A 20,021-nucleotide genomic window follows, 5' to 3' on the forward strand; every position below is an offset into this window, starting at 1 on the left:
TTTTTAACCAATCAGAAACGTGCATTTTCGCAGAAAGTTGCCAGGACTTATAGTTACAAATATCTTGGCTATCAAAATGAGGAGGTTTGAGATGGGTGATTATGTTTCTAATTACGGCGATGAAGACACAGAATTCGATGACGACACCTCTGACAGTTTTGGGATATTTCAGAGAGTGAGTAGCGTAAGGTTTCAGATGACATGTATGCTTTGTAGCCTACCGTACTGTACATTGTCATTGTCTCTCAAAGGGAGACAACTCTAACAAAAAGTATGTACTTTGTGCCACAGGGATCTGGCACGAATAAACATATATATGGCCTATTAGAGTATCTAGGATATGACATATGACATATGCAGCAGAGAAAAACAAAACGGACAAATTATTAATCCTTGGGATATTTTTAGATAAACGGGCTCTGTGACGCATTCGAGTATGTCCTGAAGAAAGTTTCCTTGTCCGTTTTAAACGATTTCTCGTCTCTAAATCTACGCTTGTAAATAATTGAAATTTTGCTTGGTATTATTTTTAAATTTAATACATCTTTACCAATTATTCTGTTGATGATTTGACATCTACCGTCTCCCTACAGTACCTATACCCGGCTCCCCCGGGGAGAGGACATTCAGTGTATCACCAAAGGTAAGTTTTGTGTACAAGTTCAGTATGTTGAGGAGATAAGCCGAAAACTGTGTTATATGTGTGAGAGGGTACAGCAACGAGGCCCGATGCATTTAAAAACATTTAATTTCAAAGGATGGAATTAATACATTCAGCTTGAAATTCTGAACATTGTCAATATTGTCTTTGAATGATATGTGTATGTTGATCAAGATATATTTCTTGTAAAAAGTGTTTTAAAAACTCTTCTGGAATTGTTTATGCCGTGACACTTTGAGCTGTGCTCAGGATTTACCTATAACTGGTTTGTAAGTGACTGTAGTCATCGGTGCCAAAGTAACGGAGAGTTTGGGGTTACCAATTTAAAAATTTGTTGACAACTTTCCAAAAATTCAAATTTGAAAAAAAAAAATGCAGATAACGGTGCGTTCGTTAAAGATGCTCCACCGCCGACAGAGCATAAATGATATTCATCATTTGAACAATAATTGATGTTAAATCGTGTATAAATATGCCTAATTTAACACAAAAAAATAAAATAAAATAATTTATTTCGCCTGTGGTGCGTGTGCAATCAGTACTTCATTCCATATAGAATATAGTGCCAGGAATTTTTTTTCGGGATGCAATTAATTATTTTTCATATTTTTAACTTGAAGTAAAATTAGAAGCTCAAGCTTTTCAATGATGGTAATAGTGTAAAGTAAGTAACTTTTGTAACTGAAGAAAAATACTAAATCGTCTGCTCCTGTTTTTGATAGTGAAAAAATACCATTTGTCAGCGGTGGATCATCTTTAAGAAACTTGGAATCTCAGCGAAAATCACCAGCTATAAGCAATACACTGTTGTATGATATCATAAATACTTCATGCATTTTGAAATCACAAAAACAAATAGATCATATTTTTCTTCATTATTTAAAAAAAAAAAAAAAAAATCACGATGATTTTCTTTTTAGCCGTCCCAGTCAAATTCTACAGGAAGCCAGAATTATGGGGAGGAATATAAGAAGAGTTCAAGAAATGTTGTAAATCTGGAATCTGGTATATATGTTTATTACTCTGTCTATTTCATTATCTGATTTAAATCATACCTGACGTTTCTTTACTCATTACACTCATGCCATGTTTCGTATTTGTGTATCTAGAGAGTACGTCAAGAGCCAAGGAGAGCTTGGAGGTAAGATATCTCTATAACGCAGGGTTATCTTCCATTGTAATAATGTCTTGTTTGTCACGTCGTGTGTATGTGAGAAAAAATATCTTCGTTGTTTGAGAAAATGGCGTAATTTCCTGTTAGACTAAATTGTCTGCTATAGTTTGTCAACGCTCTATCAAGCTTCGCACCGGAAATTATCAGTAACGCCGCCTGACGGAGCGAATTGTTACTAAGGCAGATAATCCACCCTAAGTTTCTCTTCCACAAGCAACTCATACTTCAAGAGTATGTAACTCGTTCACGTGTTTCAGTGTTCTGTTCTGTTTTTGTTATTGTGTTTTGTTTTTTTAATCGGTTTTATTTTTTCATCAATTCCTTTAAACTTTAAACCATTAAAAAGTTAGTTACCGGATCTTGCCTCCATCCAGAAATAGGACTCTTTGAGCGTTACCATGTGTATAAAATGTTTACTACAACTTTGCAAATATTTTGTCTTTTCTTTTTTTATTTCAGTCTACAAAATACAACAAACATCGTATTTTGCCAATCGGTGAGTTTACTCAGTGATCATCTCATATTGTGGGTCGGATAGAAATAAGGGTTGTTGTTAACTACGGAAAGTTTGTTTGAATTTAATCAGTTTCCAAACTTGACCATAAACCATTTTTGAGATGTACGTTTCATACCAGAGTTACTTCCCTTCGTTTACACTACGGCAGTACCTCTGATTTATCCGGCGCAGTGCGTTACTTTGCACCGTCGTTGAAATGCAGACACCGAAGATAACTAAATCGCTATAAAAGAGGCAATGGACATAAAAACGCGAAATTTATTTCGAAATGACAAATTGTTGGTTTACTGGTAGTACATTGTTCTAATAAATGATCGCACAGTGAAGTAATTCTGGAACTTTGATAGACTCGCTATTGAAATAAAAATAACAGAAAATTACAGATTTAGTCATCTCTTATCTTCCTTCAACCTACATTCGGCTTAATGATTTTTATTTCTTCATATCTATGCCCATTTATCTTGTATTTAATTTCTATGTCTCCCATTTTTAGCCCCGATCCTGAAGTGCTACAAAATCATTGGGCCTCCACGGATTTCCGCTGGCCAGCGTAATTTTGACGACCTCCAAATCCTACAAACAGATGAAAGTGAATATGATACCAAAATCCCTACAGAGGTTACTGACCAGAACGAATTGTCGAGTTTTTCAACTCCAGGGAAAACTCGGCGTTCCAGGAGAATATTTGCGCCGGATATACTCCCGGATCTTGATAAGATCTCGGAGGAAGAAGAACTGTTGTATGAATCCACTGAGGGTGTGACACCCATCACCAGTACACCTACCAGGGACAACAGTACTACCCTCACATCATTCAGGGGCATCAAACTATTGGGCATGTCCATCGAGTGATGTGTAAGGCGTAGACTAAGTCATCCACTGTACATACCTCACTCAGAAGTTGGGGGAGAAGGAAGCAAAAGACGATTATGACAATTAATCTGTCAACTGATTTTCAAAGAATACATAGTACCGTTGTGTTTTATTTTTCTTCTTGTTTTAATTCTACAGAGAGTGAACTGATTCCATTGCATCAACGATTTTAAACGAAATGCATTACTTCGAAACATTATCTCATTTGGAGAATAACATATATCATGATTGGATCTGCATTTCAATGAAAATAAAAATATTGACAGCATACTTAAGTATGTGATTCTACCGTATCCCATTGTCATCCAATAAATTAACTAACCCTTCACTGTCATAACGGAACGATGATGTTTTGATAAAATGGCTGGCATATATTTGCTGTTATAGTGACTGCATGTCGATCACACTCAATAGCAGGTAATAACGAGATCAGACAAGAATTTATTTTATTTATTGATCAAAATGTTACGTGATTAGAGTGATGTTAAACATTGTTATTTGTGTGTTTGTTCGTAGCTGTCGCTTCAATGGTAGCTATATCCGGTGTACCGTCAGTCAATTAACACTGGAATTTTATAAATGTTTAGACGATTCATTAACAGATTCTTCATCCCCTAAAGTCACTCGAATGTAATAGACCCTCTCATATACAAAGTACAGATATATGTATGTGGACATCATTACTAATTACAATTTTAGTCCACCGTCGACAGATGAGTGGCTATTGAAATAATCTTTCGTTTTTCACCCGTTCGTTCGTACATTTACATTATTGTTACCGCTACATGTATTTTTCAGTGAGTACAGAAGAGATATTTCTCTTAATGAAGTTTAGTGTTTCCTTGGACCCTAGTTGTGTATATCGAATTTTCTGACCAATCAGAAGACTGACAGGCAGCCATTTTGAATTTCGATAGTTTAATATCTTATCGCCATTTCTCATTCTATTCTAATTACATTTTAAAATGACAAATTCGTTGAATTCTGAAACTTAAAATTATACATTGAAGAAACCCAGTTATCACATCAAATGTCACATAAATTATGGGACTTTTTTCCTGGTTTTTATATAAAAAATTTAAGGTGGGGAAATGTACATATGCCAGACTCTATTCTCTTCACATACGAGTATACACATCCTATGTTAGACGTCGCTTCGGATTTCTTGTCAGTCTTTTGTAGCGTTGAGTGTGGATGGAGTAACAAAGTCTGCGTGCATGGAACTCTAATGTTTATGTGGTCTTTGAATCCAGTTGAAGTTTAGAGGAGTCGAGAATACATTGTAGAATGGTTTCTCCATCGATACAGTTCTTGTTTAATTTCTTATATAAAATTGATGTGATAGTCTCTAGAGCCGACAATCTGCTGTCATGTAGTTCGGGGCAGTGTAGTAGTAAATGACTTGTCGTTTTATCGGCCTGTTTGCGGAGAAGACACGTGGGGTCAACTTGGTTATGGTTGAAGGCAGCCCTGTTGGTTTGTAGTATATAGGTTCCGGTTAAGATTTTAAGCTTGACGGCGATTCGAGCTGGTTCACGGTCGTTTGGTAGACTGGAACATACAGTTGGATGTAGCTGTCCAGGTTTGAGTACTTCGATGTTTAGATGTTGTAAGGCAGAGTATTATGCCGCTAGGCGGCTGATTTTATCTTTCCAGTGCATGTTGGCTTATTTGTTGGCTCTGCGTTTCCATTGCTCCTTGTTTTCAGGCACGTTGTCCTGTAGTAGGTCAATTTCGTTAGGGAGGTCGTATAGGACTAGTAGATTTTGTATGGCGTACCAGCTGTTGGAATTTCCCGTTTTTACACACAGCTGACGTCTGGCTAATTGTTTCTCAATCGACGAATCACTCAGTCTTATGATGCTTCCATAAAAGCTTAGAGCACGTTTATGAATGAAAGCTTCAACCGGTAGAATTCAACTCAGAATATATACCGCGGCGTCGACAGTATAGTTATTGGGATGGACAATTTTTGTTTGAGGCTCTTTTTAAGGAATAGTTCTGCATGTTCAAGTGGTTTTCCACACGTTAGTAACAGTTCCAGACCTTTTGTTTGTTTGACTTATTAATTAAAGTCCTATTAACAGCTATGGTCATGTAAAGACGGCCTCCCATGTATGCGGTGTGTTGCGTGTATGTTGTGCGAGGTGCGTGTTTTGGGAGACTGCGGTATATTTATGTTGTGTCTTCTTGTATAGTGGAACTGTTGCCCTTTTTATAGTGGTATATCACTAAAGCATGCCGCCGAAGACACCAAGCAACACGCCCCACCCGGTCACATTATACTGACAACGGACCATACAGTAGGACGGGCATTACATAGACAAGTAATAGATTGATCGTTGAAGCTGGGTCTAGACCATTTTCTCCATGTAGGCCAGATCCTACCAGTGAATAGAGTGTCCTCCTTGTTTTTTTATGTTTCCGTCAACAACATGTATGTCCTGTTTGGTTCCGATCTTGATACTCCGATATGGGTATTTCTATCCACAATAGGCATCTTTACGTCGTCGAGTGCCCAACCTTTTCTCTTTTGGTATTCAAAGTCCTTTTGGTTTTTTGTTGATGTTAAGGTAGATATTGGTAATATCACACGTTTTGTTGGTTGCAGACTGTAGCGCTCGGTTTTGCTGTAATTCACCGTTGTGTTGATGAGTATTTGTAGCTCGTCTGCGTCGTTAGTGAGCAAGTTGACGTCATCAGCACTTGTGGGCGCATTACATAGAATGTGACCCATTTTGGCACCGTAGCCTGCTTTTTCAAGCCCGTTGAGAAGTTGGTTGATGAAGATTTTGTACACATCTGCACTAAGCACACCTCCTTGACGCACACCTTGTTGAATCGAAAATGTTTCTGATTTTGCACTATTTAACGGCACTCGTCGCTCCAGAATGTAGACTGTGTAGCAGTGACCAGATATTGGGGTCGATCCCGAGGTCGAATACTTTCCTTAGGAGAAGTTCATGGGACAAAACATCGAACGTAGACTTGGCGTCGAGAAAAGCAATGTAAATGGGTTTCTTGAGGTCTTTACTCTCTCAAATGAATTCCTCAACTAAAAGCGCGCAGAGAATGGGCGAGGTATTTGCAGTGAATCCCTTCTGCATGTGGTTCTGTATCGAATCAATAAAGGGAAGTAAGTGTTGTTTGATGAGAGATTCAATTACCTTTAAAACGACTTGTGTTACAGTGATTCCTCTGTAATTCTTTGTGTCAGATTTGTCATCTTTCTTTTTGAAGACAGGAGTAAGCGTTCCAACTTTCAGTTTATCTGGGATATGGCCTTTTAGTGGATCTTTTGTTGAAGATCTCGCATAGTACCCTAATGATGTTGTCTCCGCCATGCACAATATGTTCTGCCGTAATCCCGTATGTGTCTGGGAATTTCCCAGTGTTGAGGTTAGACACTGCTTTCCGTACTTCATCGTAGGAGAATTTTGACAGGTTCTGCATTACTGTACATATCGGTGATAAGGTCGAAATCCAGTTGCGCATGATCACGGTGGGTATCGTCAAATTCTGCGTTAACAATATCTGCAATGGAGTAGCTAGTTTGCTCAAGTGTGTTGTCCAGCCTATCATTATTCCGTTCTTCTCTGAGTAGATTTCATCACCAACACGTAGCTCACTGATATTAACACATTCATTCTTCCGTTAGAGTTGTACAAGTTTATGAAATAGCTTTGTATCAGAGGTTCTGGCTTCCATGATAGAAGTATGATGTTGGGACCGTTTCATGGCTTTCTCGATTCGCACAGCTTTTCGTAGTTGTTTTTCCGCAACCTTTCTCGACCTAACGGCAGGGTGTGACGAGTCGTTTGGTTTATCACAATCTTCCCACGATTTGAGTGCAAGTTTGTAATGACACTGGAGTTAGGAGACATACGACGGACGGAGATCAAATGCGATACCGTGGGTCTGACCCTGGGTGAAATGATCTAAAAACAAGTTGACACAATTTTTTACATTTATACATTTTATTATCAACATATGTAAATATTAATTGCGATTGTTGTCTTCAACATTGAAAATAGATCATCCAAAACGAAATTTAATAAATTAAATTTCATAATTACTGATATTCAACATTTTAAAATAATATCAAAACTGATATTATATAATTAAAATTATGAAAAAATGAGATCAATCATCATATGGTAACATCTACTGTTATTATTGAAGTTCACATAGACAAAAGATTGTAAGAATAAATATCCAGCAAATTTAGAAATAAAAATGTAGAATCTTCATTACAAGAAAAGCATTGATCAAAGACCGCCATCCTGAAGAATGCGGTGTTTGGGCAATAGAGTTCGCAAAGGAATATCGACTCGGTGTTTCTAAAAATGGAAACACCGAGTCAATATCCTTTTACTGAACGTCACGTGACCATGTATTAGCCAATAAAATAGGGGGAAATCAGAGCATATCTAATATATATCAATTATTGACCTTAATTGAGGTCCATATTGGTGTTATATCGCCCGCGTAGAATAAGTAGTGACCGAAGGCGTAGCCCGAGGTCATTATTTTAAATTCTTCAAGGGTGATATGACACCATATGAATCGAGACAAAGATCATTAATTTTTATATTAGATATATCGTTTATATTAATTACAAGAAAAACAATGGTCAAAGAACGCCACCCTGAAGAATGCAGCGTTTGGGCAATGAAGTTCCCGAAGGAATATTGACTCGGTGTTTTTAAAAATGGAAACACCAAGATCAATATGCTATATTTTGGACTTCACGTGCTAATGTATTAGCCAATGAAAATAGTGAAAAAATAAGAGCCTATCTAATATAAACAGATATTAAACAACTATAAATGTAAAATGAGATATATTATCCATACACTACTTGAAATCAATTCTTAAGAATCTATTGTTGTATATATTACGTTCCATTTTCAGCTATTATATCATTCAGAATATTTCGTATAATTTTTATTGAAAAAACGGAGAAAACAGATGATATTCCTGGTGTCATAGTAGCTGATACACAATACCCATGTTACACATATTAATTGTGTTTACTTGTATTTAATCTTTATTCATAGTGATAATGAATAAAGCAACAACAACAAAAAATAATAATTAGAACATTACCAATCCAATCTACCCATAATTATAAATTTTAAAGTGGCAATCTCTGATGTACAGCAGGCCAAGTTTACGGGCTTATTCCATCCACGCCAGTGACTTACGATCTTACAACTTTTCACAGTGTGCCAGAGGATCGCATCCTGTTCTGTACAGCACGGTATGCCACACCCATTCATCTAAAATCACCGACCCACACTGTTTCGAACGTTATTGAACTTAAGATGTACATGGAATATGTATAAATATTGATTTGAAAAACAATCAACCTTAAAGAATGCAATGTAAATGTGAATATCTGGGGGGAAAACACCTATTATTATGAATATTGAATAAAAAATATTTTATAATATATCAAATAGTGAAACAAATAACTTTCAAAAGTAAAGTGTAAATTTAACAATAATATATAAAAATATAAGTATCACAGTACATAGTGAGCTATCTATTTCAACAATACCATTAATTCCCCGGCCATGTGAGGAAGTAATGGCCTCTCCACAGGATCAGGCCGTTTGCATCGGTATACAAGACTATTGAGCTTGTTGACAGAGAAATATCCCAGAGTATCGCCTAGACTATATACGTCCGATGCAGGGGTTGTTGGATTGTGGTTCCTTACCTCTGGAGCCAGATGGAAAGACCTAGATGTGTCCCCTTTGTAGGTCTTTTCAAATCCACAAGAGGCGTGGCCAAAATCAATGAATCTGTGATACAAAAGTTAAATAACAAAAGGTGAAAATAAGATCATTGCTGATATCAAATTTTAAAAATTGAAGATCTCTATATTCCAAATGCTCTTGAAGATCTCTATATTCCTTCCAAATTCCGTAGAATAATATCCATAGAAACAGCAGTTATTTTTGAAAAACTCAGATACAATGATGCAATTAACAGCATGTGTATTCCCCATGTCACCGGTTACACATCTATCTATTTAGCATATTATTCGTTATGTTCAAAGTACTTCAAAACATTACGATAACTTACTTTGCTCTGAGGTCAGTGCCGTATATGATGATATTATCGTCTTTTATGTCGTTGATTAGTACTTTCTTCTCGTGAATGCTGTGTAGTCCAATGACAAGTCTTAATGCTATTGATAGTTTGTCTTTTTCACTAAGGTCATTCTTCTCTAGACGTTTACGTAGGGTGACCCCCTCCCCCACCATTTCCATCACGAGGTAGATCTCTCTGGGATCTACGGGGTTGGGGAGAAGCCCGAGAAGTTGTGGCGTAAAGCCTGTTGTATTAAGTACTTGTAAATACCTCGCCTCGGCAACTATGTGTTTGATATCTTCATTATGATAGGCTTTGATGGCCACCCTTTTGCCCGTGACGAGGTGTTTTGAAGTAAAGACCTGAAAATGAATTGTAGAGACTTGTTCAGAAGTTCATTATTTCTGGATAAAACTACGATTTCATTTTCTTGTTTTCTTATGAATACTAGACATATACTTATTGTTGGCATCGCAATGTTCAATCCTTTACATAGTGTGATGACTCCTGATTTATTTCATGATTTATAATATTAATGTTTAAAGGCCCACTTCCTTTCTGAAACGACTTTTAAATTTTGAAATCGGAATTTAAAACGTTATCTTACCTTTAATAGTACACTTAACCTCATCTTTTGAACAATTTAATAAAATAAAACGTTAGTTTTCATAACGCGGATCGACCTATACTTCCCGCCGTCGTCCTAAATACCGCCAAGTAGTTCACTATCACTGCTCCAGACGGCAAAAAAGCGAAATGAATTCCTAAAGTTATCATTTATTATGCAGAAAATCTTGCATATATGTTTAGTATTGTTACCTCATCTTAGGCCATCGATATGTATTTTCTTATACTATTAAACCTTTAAATTATGCTCCAGAAAGGTAGTGGGCCTTTAAGTAATAAAGATAGTTAATATACGTCTTAGACATGATATTTTTGTGTAGCTGTTAACCCATGTCATAAGAACACTGTTAAAATTTATTTTCTTCTAAAGAAATTATTTCTACTCACCGACCCAAACACACCGGCTCCCAGGATATTTAAGCCACCACTCTCTGAGTTGATTTCATTTAGGAAATCAACGGCTGTTAGTATCTCAATTGTTGCGTCGACGGTTCTGACTTGGTTTCCAAGGACAGAAAAGTTGAAGTGGGAATGTTGGTACTGGTATTCCATGCCACCTATTAATACTAAATGAACGGACCATCTTCAGTAAAGTTATATTTTTCAATGTCATATAAAATCATAATATTCATCAGATTTCAATGAGACGATACCCTGTTTGGCAATTTTGAAATGTACGTGTTAAATAATAATAATAATAAAAAGAAGTAAATCGTCTCTTACACTGTGTTCTCAAACGAATTAGACTCTTGTTTACACATGACTAAACATACCACACAAGCTGGTTGAAGTTTGCTGGTGGACTGATTTTATGCGTGGTGAATCCATAAGCGCCATTAGCTCGGTTTCTATTGCTGCCATTGCAATCTGAAAGATCCAATAATATATCAACTCCATTAGTTTAAAATATGACAAATTTTCACCATTTTAGAATTGTCTGAACCATTTTCATTAATTTGTAATGATATGTACGTGTTACGTCACTTAATTACACATTTTGATTCGAAACAATCCACAGATAAGACAACACGTGTCAACAAGCGATCAGAGCTTGTGCTGTACTTGTTTGTTAAAACCATGTTATCATCCGAATAATTGTATTATTGTTCAATGATATTTTTTCTTCGTGTTTCTTTGTGCATTTTAATATCACTGGACAGTTGACCAACATTAACATACCGAGTGAGAACTTCCAGAAATTACATGTCCTGGTGCTGATGTGGATCTGCGTGAAGTTTGACTTTCCACATCAGAATAATATATTTCACTTGAAGATGTTGTCAAAGAGGCATTCAGAATATCAATGGAAGATCTACTCGATGGCGAAGATGTTGGGGTCGTAATTACCTGAAGAAGCAAGCATTCATACACACAATAGGTTTTGTCATTCATTCCACCTCGTTTTAAGTTAATTTAAAGCATTACTAATGATAAATCATAAAATTATGATATTATTTTAGGCAAGTTTTTATCTCCTTTGATTTTTCTTATTGACATCTTTAAACTTTTTTCTCTGTTTTCACTTTTGCTAAATACAAAATATGAACTAAATTGAAGCGAATTTGCAATAAAATTATAAATACGCGGACGTCATTATCTTATTAATTGACCTACATTACAATTGTTCCGAACAGATAAGACTTACGGAATAGGGACTTGTAGACAAAACACTGCTGGCTGCAGATGTTAAACTCTCTATACCAACAAAAGAACTGCCTTCAGAGTACACAACACTTGTTTCATCAGATATCTCTGGTGCAGAGTTCACCTGGGAAAATAAAAATGGTCAACATCATGTTCTCTTACCGGTTTTTAATTTAATATAATGTATATTACAAAATAAAATCATATTTCTTATAAATGAATACAGGTTAAGATTTACATTGGGCTATATCAGAAGCGCGAAAGTTTTAAAAATTTCAATTTGCATGATTTATCTTTGTGAAAATAAATAAATATTTCATCTGTAACCTGTCGTGGTGAAAAACTTGGACTAAACATCCATGGTTCAATAAGAACAGACTCCCTTGCTTCGTCGTCTCTCTAAAGATATTGATTAGGATTTTTTTATATGGTAGATTTGACAATTTACTGACCAAATAGCTCATATTATATCCATGCACAGCGTGACGTTTTCATTAGTTAAAGCTATATCAACTTTAGATAACAAAATTGAAGTTCTTTAAATTTGAAATTTTCATCATGGCTATTTTTAAAATTGTATTTTCAATATACTGATTCAACATGCATATACATAAACAAAAAATATATCGGCTGTACCTGTCGTGGTGAAGAACTTAGACTGAACATCCACGGTTTAATTAGAACAGACTCTCTTGCTTCTTCGTCTCTCTGAATAAATCAATATGTATTTTTCAATATGATGACAATTTACTACCAAAGACCTCATGCACAGCATAACTTTTCATTGGAAATATCTATATTTTGATTTATCTTTAGATAACAATACTGGAGTCGTTTAAATTTGATATTCACATCATTGCTATTTTGAAAATGATGTTTTCAAAATACTGATTCAACATACATATACACAAACAAAAACATTTCAGCTGTACCTGTAGTGGAGAACAACTTAGACCAAACATCCACGGTTCAATTAATACAGACGGTCTCAGTCGTCTTGCTTCATCGAGGCTTTGGAAATCTAGAGCATGCGCAATGAGATTTTCTTCATCCAACATTGATGGTAACCGGGGGACGTCCCCAAATGTGCCGGGCCCAAGACGATCGTGAACTATGTTTTTCTGGAGACATTTATTTATATGTTTCAACATGATATTTTTCATTAGTCATTCATGCACATCACATTTGAAACTAGAAATTTGTTGAAATGTAAGAGAATACCGATATAAACACTTTCATTTATAGATTGGAAAGAAAAATCAATGAATTGAGGACAGAACTTGTACTTAGAAACTTAGAGAACTCGTTATATAAACATAGTGTTTACCTGTACAGGTGTGGGCTTGCAAGTCATCACAAGGAACTTTTCTTGTAATATGTTTTTCCGGAATGTCTGTGAAACATACGGATAATCTTGATTACGAGTTTTATTCTAATAATGAGTTACTAAATTGAGATTTTTAGTGAACTGTTTTGTCAAATGGTGAGAAGCGCAAATTAATTAGAACAAATTCAAACATGTGCCTTCTTTAGGTAAAAACTAACTGCATACATTCTGTTGAAATTCAAGTTAATGGGTTTTTTTCCCTAAATACTCCATCTTTAACAATTTGAATTGACACTGAACTTTACGTTAAAAATGTTTCTGAAACCTAAAGAAACCCAGGTTGAACGCCAGAATGATAACAATGGTTCTAGAGTTAAGGTAACGCGTCTCTTTTTCAGATACAGCAAAACTTTTGTGAACGACAACCTCTGTATTAAGATCAAAAACACACAAGCGTCAGTTCTTGTGTCAAAAATGACCAATATCAACACAACTTGACATGTGCAGAAAGAACACTACCTCTAAAGACTTTGACCCATGGCTGATTTTATGGACAAATTTGATCGTTATACATAACTCGGTTTTATATCAGGATTCGCACTTACCTCGCTTCTGTTGACTGCTCTTGAATCTGACCTTGGGTCAAGCACGAGACGTCCAAGGTCAAGTGGTGCCGGATATTTTGACGGTTGACACACGGATACCATGACCCTCTCCTGTATCCATCCCGGTCTAGGACTGCATGGCTTTTGGCTTGGTATAACATTCTGTTACAAAAATGTATTTTCTCAATGAAGCTATAATGAGAAAATATCTTGGTAAAACTAAAACTAACTCGATTATGTGAGTAAAATGTTTTACACTGTATATTGAAAGTTTTGCAGACCAATTTTTGATTAAACACGGAATTCGATATAAAATTACAAACTCTGTTTACGCGGAATGTGTCTAAATGCATAATAATGTATTAGTGATAGCAGCTAATTAAGAATATAAGAAGCAAAAAGGAAGTCTTTATTACTAAAATTAAACAGTTATTGTGGCGGTTAGCGGGCAATTACAAGGCTTGAAATAAATTGACGCAATGAACAGTTCCAAAGAGCAGCTCAACATTAACTAGTTTGATGGGCGATTCAGCATTCATTTCTCACCGGTTTTTGCAAGACTTACCTTATATCGTCTTTGAATTTCGCTGGAAACATTGTTAATGTTGTTTCGATTAAAATTTAGTTGCTGCCTGAACTGATTACGAACGTCAAACAGCTTCATTCTTGCTTACTAAAATGTGCGTTCTTCTTCTTCTTCTTCTTCCATATAGCGCATCTTTCTGTAGTTAGGCTTCGGCTTACTATGACGTCACGGTAATTATTATGTCACTGGCTTTAAGTCATGTGATTATATCCGGGTAGTCTTGTTTGTGACGTCACATAAGGTAGCAGAAGACAATTTGGCAGACTGACAGAGCGACATGGCTGTTTTGTCGCACTTTCGCATCATTACATCGTATTTGCGATGATTTTTGTCGCATTGGCGCCTTCGATGATATCCGGCAACATATGTATCATATTTCATAAACTTAACACAGCACCTTAAATGCTTAAATATTTCACAGAATGCAAAGTAATTGGCCATAATGAAGTACACAAGTGAAAACTTTGCCATATATTCTTATTGATTTAACATATATCTAATTGTGTTATTTCTAACGTCATTTTGCATTCAATCGTGACAGAATTTTGTGACTGACTCAGAACTATCATTGCATTACAGATAACTTATCCAAACTATTCCCCGTGTTTTATTAAAGATGCTCCACCGCCGACATATAGTATTTTTTCACTGTCAAAAACAGGAGCAGACGATTTAGTATTTTTCTTCAGTTACAAAAGTTAGGTACTTTACACCATTACCAACATTGAAAAGTTTGAGCTTCTAATTTTACTTCAAGTTAAAAATATGAAAAATAATTAATTGCATCCCGAAAAAATCCGTGGCACTATATCCTATATGGAATGAAGTACTGATTGCGCATGCACCAAAGGCAAAATTAATCATTTTACATTATTTTTTGTGTTAATTAGACATATATATACACGATAAAACACCAATTATTGTTCAAATAATGAATATCATTTATGCTCTGTCGGAGGTGGAACATCTTTAAATAAATACATATTTCATATTTTTGATATTATATATTGCAACGGTAGAACATTTACAGTTTGTGAAAATAAGCGCTAGATAGCTAGCTTTTGTGTTGTCGTGGCATATTTCTGCCATCGAGTTGCCGACGTACGACTTAATGATAATTAAGGTATTATGTCGACATCTTATAGGAAGATGTCGACATAAACAGAAGAATATGTCGACTTACCACATGTACCTGCCCACATAATGATTCCAAGATATTTATGTAGAATGTCGGTAACTCGGCGATTAATCGTGTTTATGCTCGGGTGTGACACCGACTTGTCAGTTATTGATGTCGACATCTAAACTAAAAGATGTCGACATCTGGTCTTGAAAGTGGAAATCAAAGGCCTCTCTTTCATGACGCACTGTGTAGATCGACGTTGATTTTGTTAATTCAGATTTTTATTTATTTGATTTCAAAACTAAAAATTGTGATCCTGCACATCCCGGCCATGCAGCTGTAATTAACATACGTGTACGTAGCTGTTAGTCCGAGCTGAGGAAGTTAGAGTGCAAGAGGACTCTGCTTTGTACAACGAATTTCCATCCTCTTGGCCATAATTATTTACTAATATAGGGGTATAACCGTGGGTTGAAAAATCGTTTAAAAGCTCTGTGTGTGTTTGTTGATTGGCATTCGTACCAAGTCCATGTAGTACATACCGTACTATACTATATTAAAAGATGAATGAAAAATTTAAAAACAAATGCAAAACAATGATTTTTTCATGTTTTGTTTTCTTGCGAATCACGAAAAACACCAGTTACATAATTTAAAAGCCATAACGGCCACAGAACAGGTACACAATACATATTGGGAAACCAGCTTTACTTGTTAACTTGCCCTGTCCATATATAAATACATAAATATTTACATCCCTCGATACACTTATATAAAGGCACAACGAATTTTCCTTACGGTCAACCTTTCGACTAAAAATCCTCCCGGAACGCAGTTTTATTACGATTTATTAGGACAATTGATGGATGCAGGCTGGAAGCCTCTATATCCATATCAACAATATATACATTCATAAAATAAGTGAATAAATTCCAGTATATATATCAATGGCTATGATCCTACAATATAGACTATTAGATTTTAAAACAAATGTTTTTCTAGTGTTCATCTAACATTACTTCAAAGTTGTATACAGTATCTGCATCTATAATATGTTGCGGCAATTTATTCCATATGTCTACTATTCTGTTACTGAAGATATTTCTTTCTTAATTCTAAATTGCAACGTTTCTTAAAAATTTTCTCAGAGTGACCTGTCGTTCTGCCTGTACTGTCCATTTGCAAAAAGTTCTCAGTTACTCTACGATCATATTATGTTTTTTTTTTTTTATTTTAAAAAAAACATTTATAATGTCCCCTCTAGTTCTCCGATGTTGTAAAGTTGGAAGATTTAGTCTTTCTAAGCGTTCCTCGTATGTTAGGTTTTTGAGGTTTTAAGCTCCAAACTCGGGATACATAGATCTGCATTTATTTTTCGTAGTAAAAACACGCGTTCATTGTAGTCAAACGTAGTAAAAAAAAGTCACGTGCTTATACTTCATTCATGCCATTGGTCGGAATATACAATTGTATTATGGGTAACTAGTGATCACGTGATTGTGTGTTTACTTCCAAATATGGTGATAGTTTGCTTGCCATTTCTTCGGAAAAAATTGATCTATTTGAAAACATTTGAACTCCAAAATGTTATTAATATTGCATGCATATCATTTTGACTTGCACATATGCACTGTTTACTATAAATAATGAACTGAAATGAGTTATAAAACTGACATTTCCTCGTTTTGTAAATAAATGATATAATGCGAATTGACCAATTCAATAGGTCTAACCGTCTAATCTAGGATCAGCGAAGATCGGCTACTCCCGGCTTAATTCGTAGAATTATAAATTTATATTGATATATAATTACCTGCTTTAGGTTTCAGAACAGATACATATAACACAGAGAAAATAAGATTACTAAATACCAGGTCAGAGAAATCACTCTATTTGGAAGTAAACACAATCATGTGATCACTAGTTACCCATATTACAATTCCATATTTATTTCGGCCAATGGCATGAATGAGGTATAAGCACGTGACTTGTTTTACTACGTTTGACTACAAAGAACACGTGTTTTGTGCCATTATTGGGCAAATCCCCCGCGGATCGTGGTTTCATTTACACCATTTGAAATTGCTAAGCAATACTATCATTTCATAGTTTAATTTCCAAATTCTTTCCAAACAAATGGTTAGCTTCCGCGTAGCCCATTTAACTTTTTGGGAATCTAATACATGTACTTGTACACATGCTAAGGAAAATGATGTGCATGCACGGGCTAATGTGCTAAATTGGGACCTACATTATGCTTCGGTAGGTTCCGTACGAAAATGCCTAGATACTACTGGTTATTAGTATATCATTTTGTTTGTCAGAATTACTCTTCATAGATTGAAAGGTCTCAAGGCCCTCTACCAATTTTATGAATTTCATGGCCCTGCATGGGGTCTCGGAATTTTCCCCAGGGGAGAGGGTCAAATTTACCATAGTTTATATAGGGAAACACATTTACGAGCATTATTTGCTCGATTTTCATAGGAAATGTAGCAGATGTAATGGAATCAACATAATGGCAACAGAATTGTCCGTCTGACTGTGTTTTGAGCTACACAAGCGCGTGGGAGCATTAGATAGCTAAGTCAAATAGTCAGACTAAATTGAATTTTTACAGATAAACACTTTGTTGATAGATCAATAATATGAGAGCCATTAAAATTTAATCTGTTGAAAAAGATTTGGTTACATTGTAAATACTATATCACCAATGCTAGGAGATGCGCACGTCAGTAAATGAGTTTATTTTTATTTCAAATTCTTTAAAGCATTGTTGGTTTTTCCTAAGTTGGACATTGAAATGGTGGAAGAAGTTTTTTTCATGTCCTTGACATTGCAGTCTTTACAAAGAAATGAGTCAACACCCAGTGCTTCAAAGCAGAAATATATATAATATTATGTATATGTGTTTCTGTTCAAAGGGTATCAAGGTGATGAAATACAAGTACAAACACATAACGTCAGCTGATGAAGCATATGTACTATGGAAAAGAAAATATATCTGTCTTAATTCTTAAGGATTCAATAATTTGGGCTTTGAAGTTGCATTTTAATGCTAAAAAAAACCAATAAAGAATCCGGAACTTTGATCAAGTACATATGAATGTTTTAAAGATGCTCCATCGCCGATAGAACATAAATGATACACATCATTTGAACAATAATTGGTGTTTAATCGTGTGTATATATGTCTAATTAACACACAAAAAATAAAATAATTAATTAATCTGCAACCAGTACTTCATTTCATATAGGACATAGTGCGACGGAATTTTTTCGGGATGCAATTAATTATTTTTAATATTTTTATCTTCAAGTAAAATGAAAAGCTGAAACTTTTCAATGGTGGTAATGATGTAAAGTCAGTAACTTTGTAACTGAAGAAAAATTCTAAATCGTCTGTTTTTGTTTTTGATAGATAAAAAAATTACCATTTGTCAGCGGTGGATCATCTTTAAATGGGAGCATAAAATATTTACATCAAAAGCTTTTTGTGTGAAGTCATAAAAGTTAACATTCTCATAATCTATTAATTTCACAATTTCAGAATAGAAATTATCTGCGATCTTTTCATGGAGGCTGATGTTACAGGACCAGAATCTTAAGGTAGGAAGAAGGGAGACAACCTTCAGCGCCTGTCAACGAGACATTTCTTAGGACACCTTCCATCCAACGGGAACCAAAATCTGTGGGCCAGGTGAGATAGAGCTGTATAGAGCTGTGTTCCATTGTGTTTTGAATTATATCACACAAAGGCAGAGTTTGTGTTAGCTTACAGAAGGCTTAGAGTAGACTTTGATTGTGAAACATTGATAAATTGAAGATTGTGCCAGATTACAGTTCATGTATATACTTGAAAATTACTTGAAACATCATCTAATAAATTTGTGTTGAAATTATAATTGACGTTGACCAGGAAATGTTCCAGGCTAATTTTTTGGTTGAATAATGCATGGAAAGTGAATTATAATCTTAACTTTTCCACTTTGTGGAAAATCCCTCAAAACGGATTATCTCCCTTGATTGAAATGACAAACCATGTACATTTGCTAGGATAGTTTTTTTTTTCATTTTTTTTAATTAAAAAAATAAATGCAGATTAAATATATTAATCAAATATGTGTATTAATATAATTTGAAACATGTTTGTTTTGCTGAAAATTTGCAAAAAAAAAAAAAAAAAAAATAACAATACAAAATATTCATGATCGTAATTTTATTGTTGTTGTTTTTGAACTTGCTGTAAAGTGAGAAAAACCATGTTGTGGAGAAGGAGTTTGTTAGAATTAGAATTGCTTACAAATGGATGAGAGTTGAGAATGAGCAGAAGGCAATAAGGATATATATCTAACAGTCACCTGAATTTCGATATGCACAGTTATAAATAATGTTTTACTTTTAAACAAATAATAGATATGTCTCAGCCCTGTGACTTGGCACATAGGTCAAGATCATTGATTTGAACAAACTTTGTATCCCTTAATCCCAGCATGCTATGGCCCAATATCATGTCCATGTATGAGGTTCTTGGTTATTAAGAAGATTGTAAATTGATTACAACAGACACTGGAAGATGCCGTGTGTAACGTTGAAAATGGACCTTCGTTAAAAATTGACCTCGGGTCATTTTTCAACGTTGAAAACGGACCCCGAATGCCGTTGAAAATTTAACATGCCGTTTTAAATTGACAGCGTCTAGGGTCAATTCTCAACGGCAGGTCTGTTGAAAAATGACCGTTGAAAAATGACCTTGGCAAACCCTCAACGGACGGTCTCTTG

The 20,021-nt window shown here is 35.2% G+C and overlaps 2 protein-coding genes across 2 annotated transcripts; one reads left to right on the forward strand and one right to left on the reverse strand.

Annotated features, from left to right (window-relative positions):
- Nucleotides 1–76: 76 nt before the first annotated feature.
- On the forward strand, nucleotides 77–3,654 carry LOC138308627 (uncharacterized). The gene is made up of 6 exons (XM_069249668.1): nucleotides 77–203; nucleotides 594–643; nucleotides 1,582–1,666; nucleotides 1,771–1,802; nucleotides 2,295–2,331; nucleotides 2,846–3,654. Exons 1-6 carry the CDS (start codon nucleotides 77–79, stop codon nucleotides 3,202–3,204), a joined length of 690 nt encoding a protein of 229 aa, XP_069105769.1. The 3' UTR covers nucleotides 3,205–3,654.
- Nucleotides 3,655–7,319: 3,665 nt separating this feature from the next.
- On the reverse strand, nucleotides 7,320–12,303 carry LOC138309724 (uncharacterized). Its single transcript, XM_069250942.1, has 7 exons — nucleotides 12,235–12,303; nucleotides 11,600–11,722; nucleotides 11,134–11,301; nucleotides 10,728–10,821; nucleotides 10,342–10,520; nucleotides 9,319–9,689; nucleotides 7,320–9,035 (listed from the first exon to the last, which is right to left on the reverse strand). Exons 1-7 carry the CDS (start codon nucleotides 12,262–12,264, stop codon nucleotides 8,774–8,776), a joined length of 1,227 nt encoding a protein of 408 aa, XP_069107043.1. The 5' UTR covers nucleotides 12,265–12,303; the 3' UTR covers nucleotides 7,320–8,773.
- Nucleotides 12,304–20,021: the final 7,718 nt, after the last annotated feature.

Source organism: Argopecten irradians, chromosome 15, assembly GCF_041381155.1.
Source record: "Argopecten irradians isolate NY chromosome 15, Ai_NY, whole genome shotgun sequence".
NCBI classification, from domain to species: domain Eukaryota; kingdom Metazoa; phylum Mollusca; class Bivalvia; order Pectinida; family Pectinidae; genus Argopecten; species Argopecten irradians.

Bases quoted from the DNA above. Each gene is read 5' to 3' on its own strand.
- LOC138308627 (XM_069249668.1), top strand. From the start codon at position 77: ATGAGGAGGTTTGAGATGGGTGATTATGTTTCTAATTACGGCGATGAA. The intron at 644-1,581 runs GTAAGTTTTGTG...TTTTCTTTTTAG, and splicing joins CATTCAGTGTATCACCAAAG to CCGTCCCAGTCAAATTCTAC. The intron at 1,667-1,770 runs GTATATATGTTT...TTGTGTATCTAG, and splicing joins TGTTGTAAATCTGGAATCTG to AGAGTACGTCAAGAGCCAAG.
- LOC138309724 (XM_069250942.1), bottom strand. From the start codon at position 12,264: ATGTTCAGTCTAAGTTCTTCACCACGACAG. The intron at 10,521-10,727 runs GTATGTTTAGTC...CCGTTCATTTAG, and splicing joins AACTTCAACCAGCTTGTGTG to TATTAATAGGTGGCATGGAA. The intron at 9,690-10,341 runs GTGAGTAGAAAT...ATTCATTTTCAG, and splicing joins GAGCCGGTGTGTTTGGGTCG to GTCTTTACTTCAAAACACCT.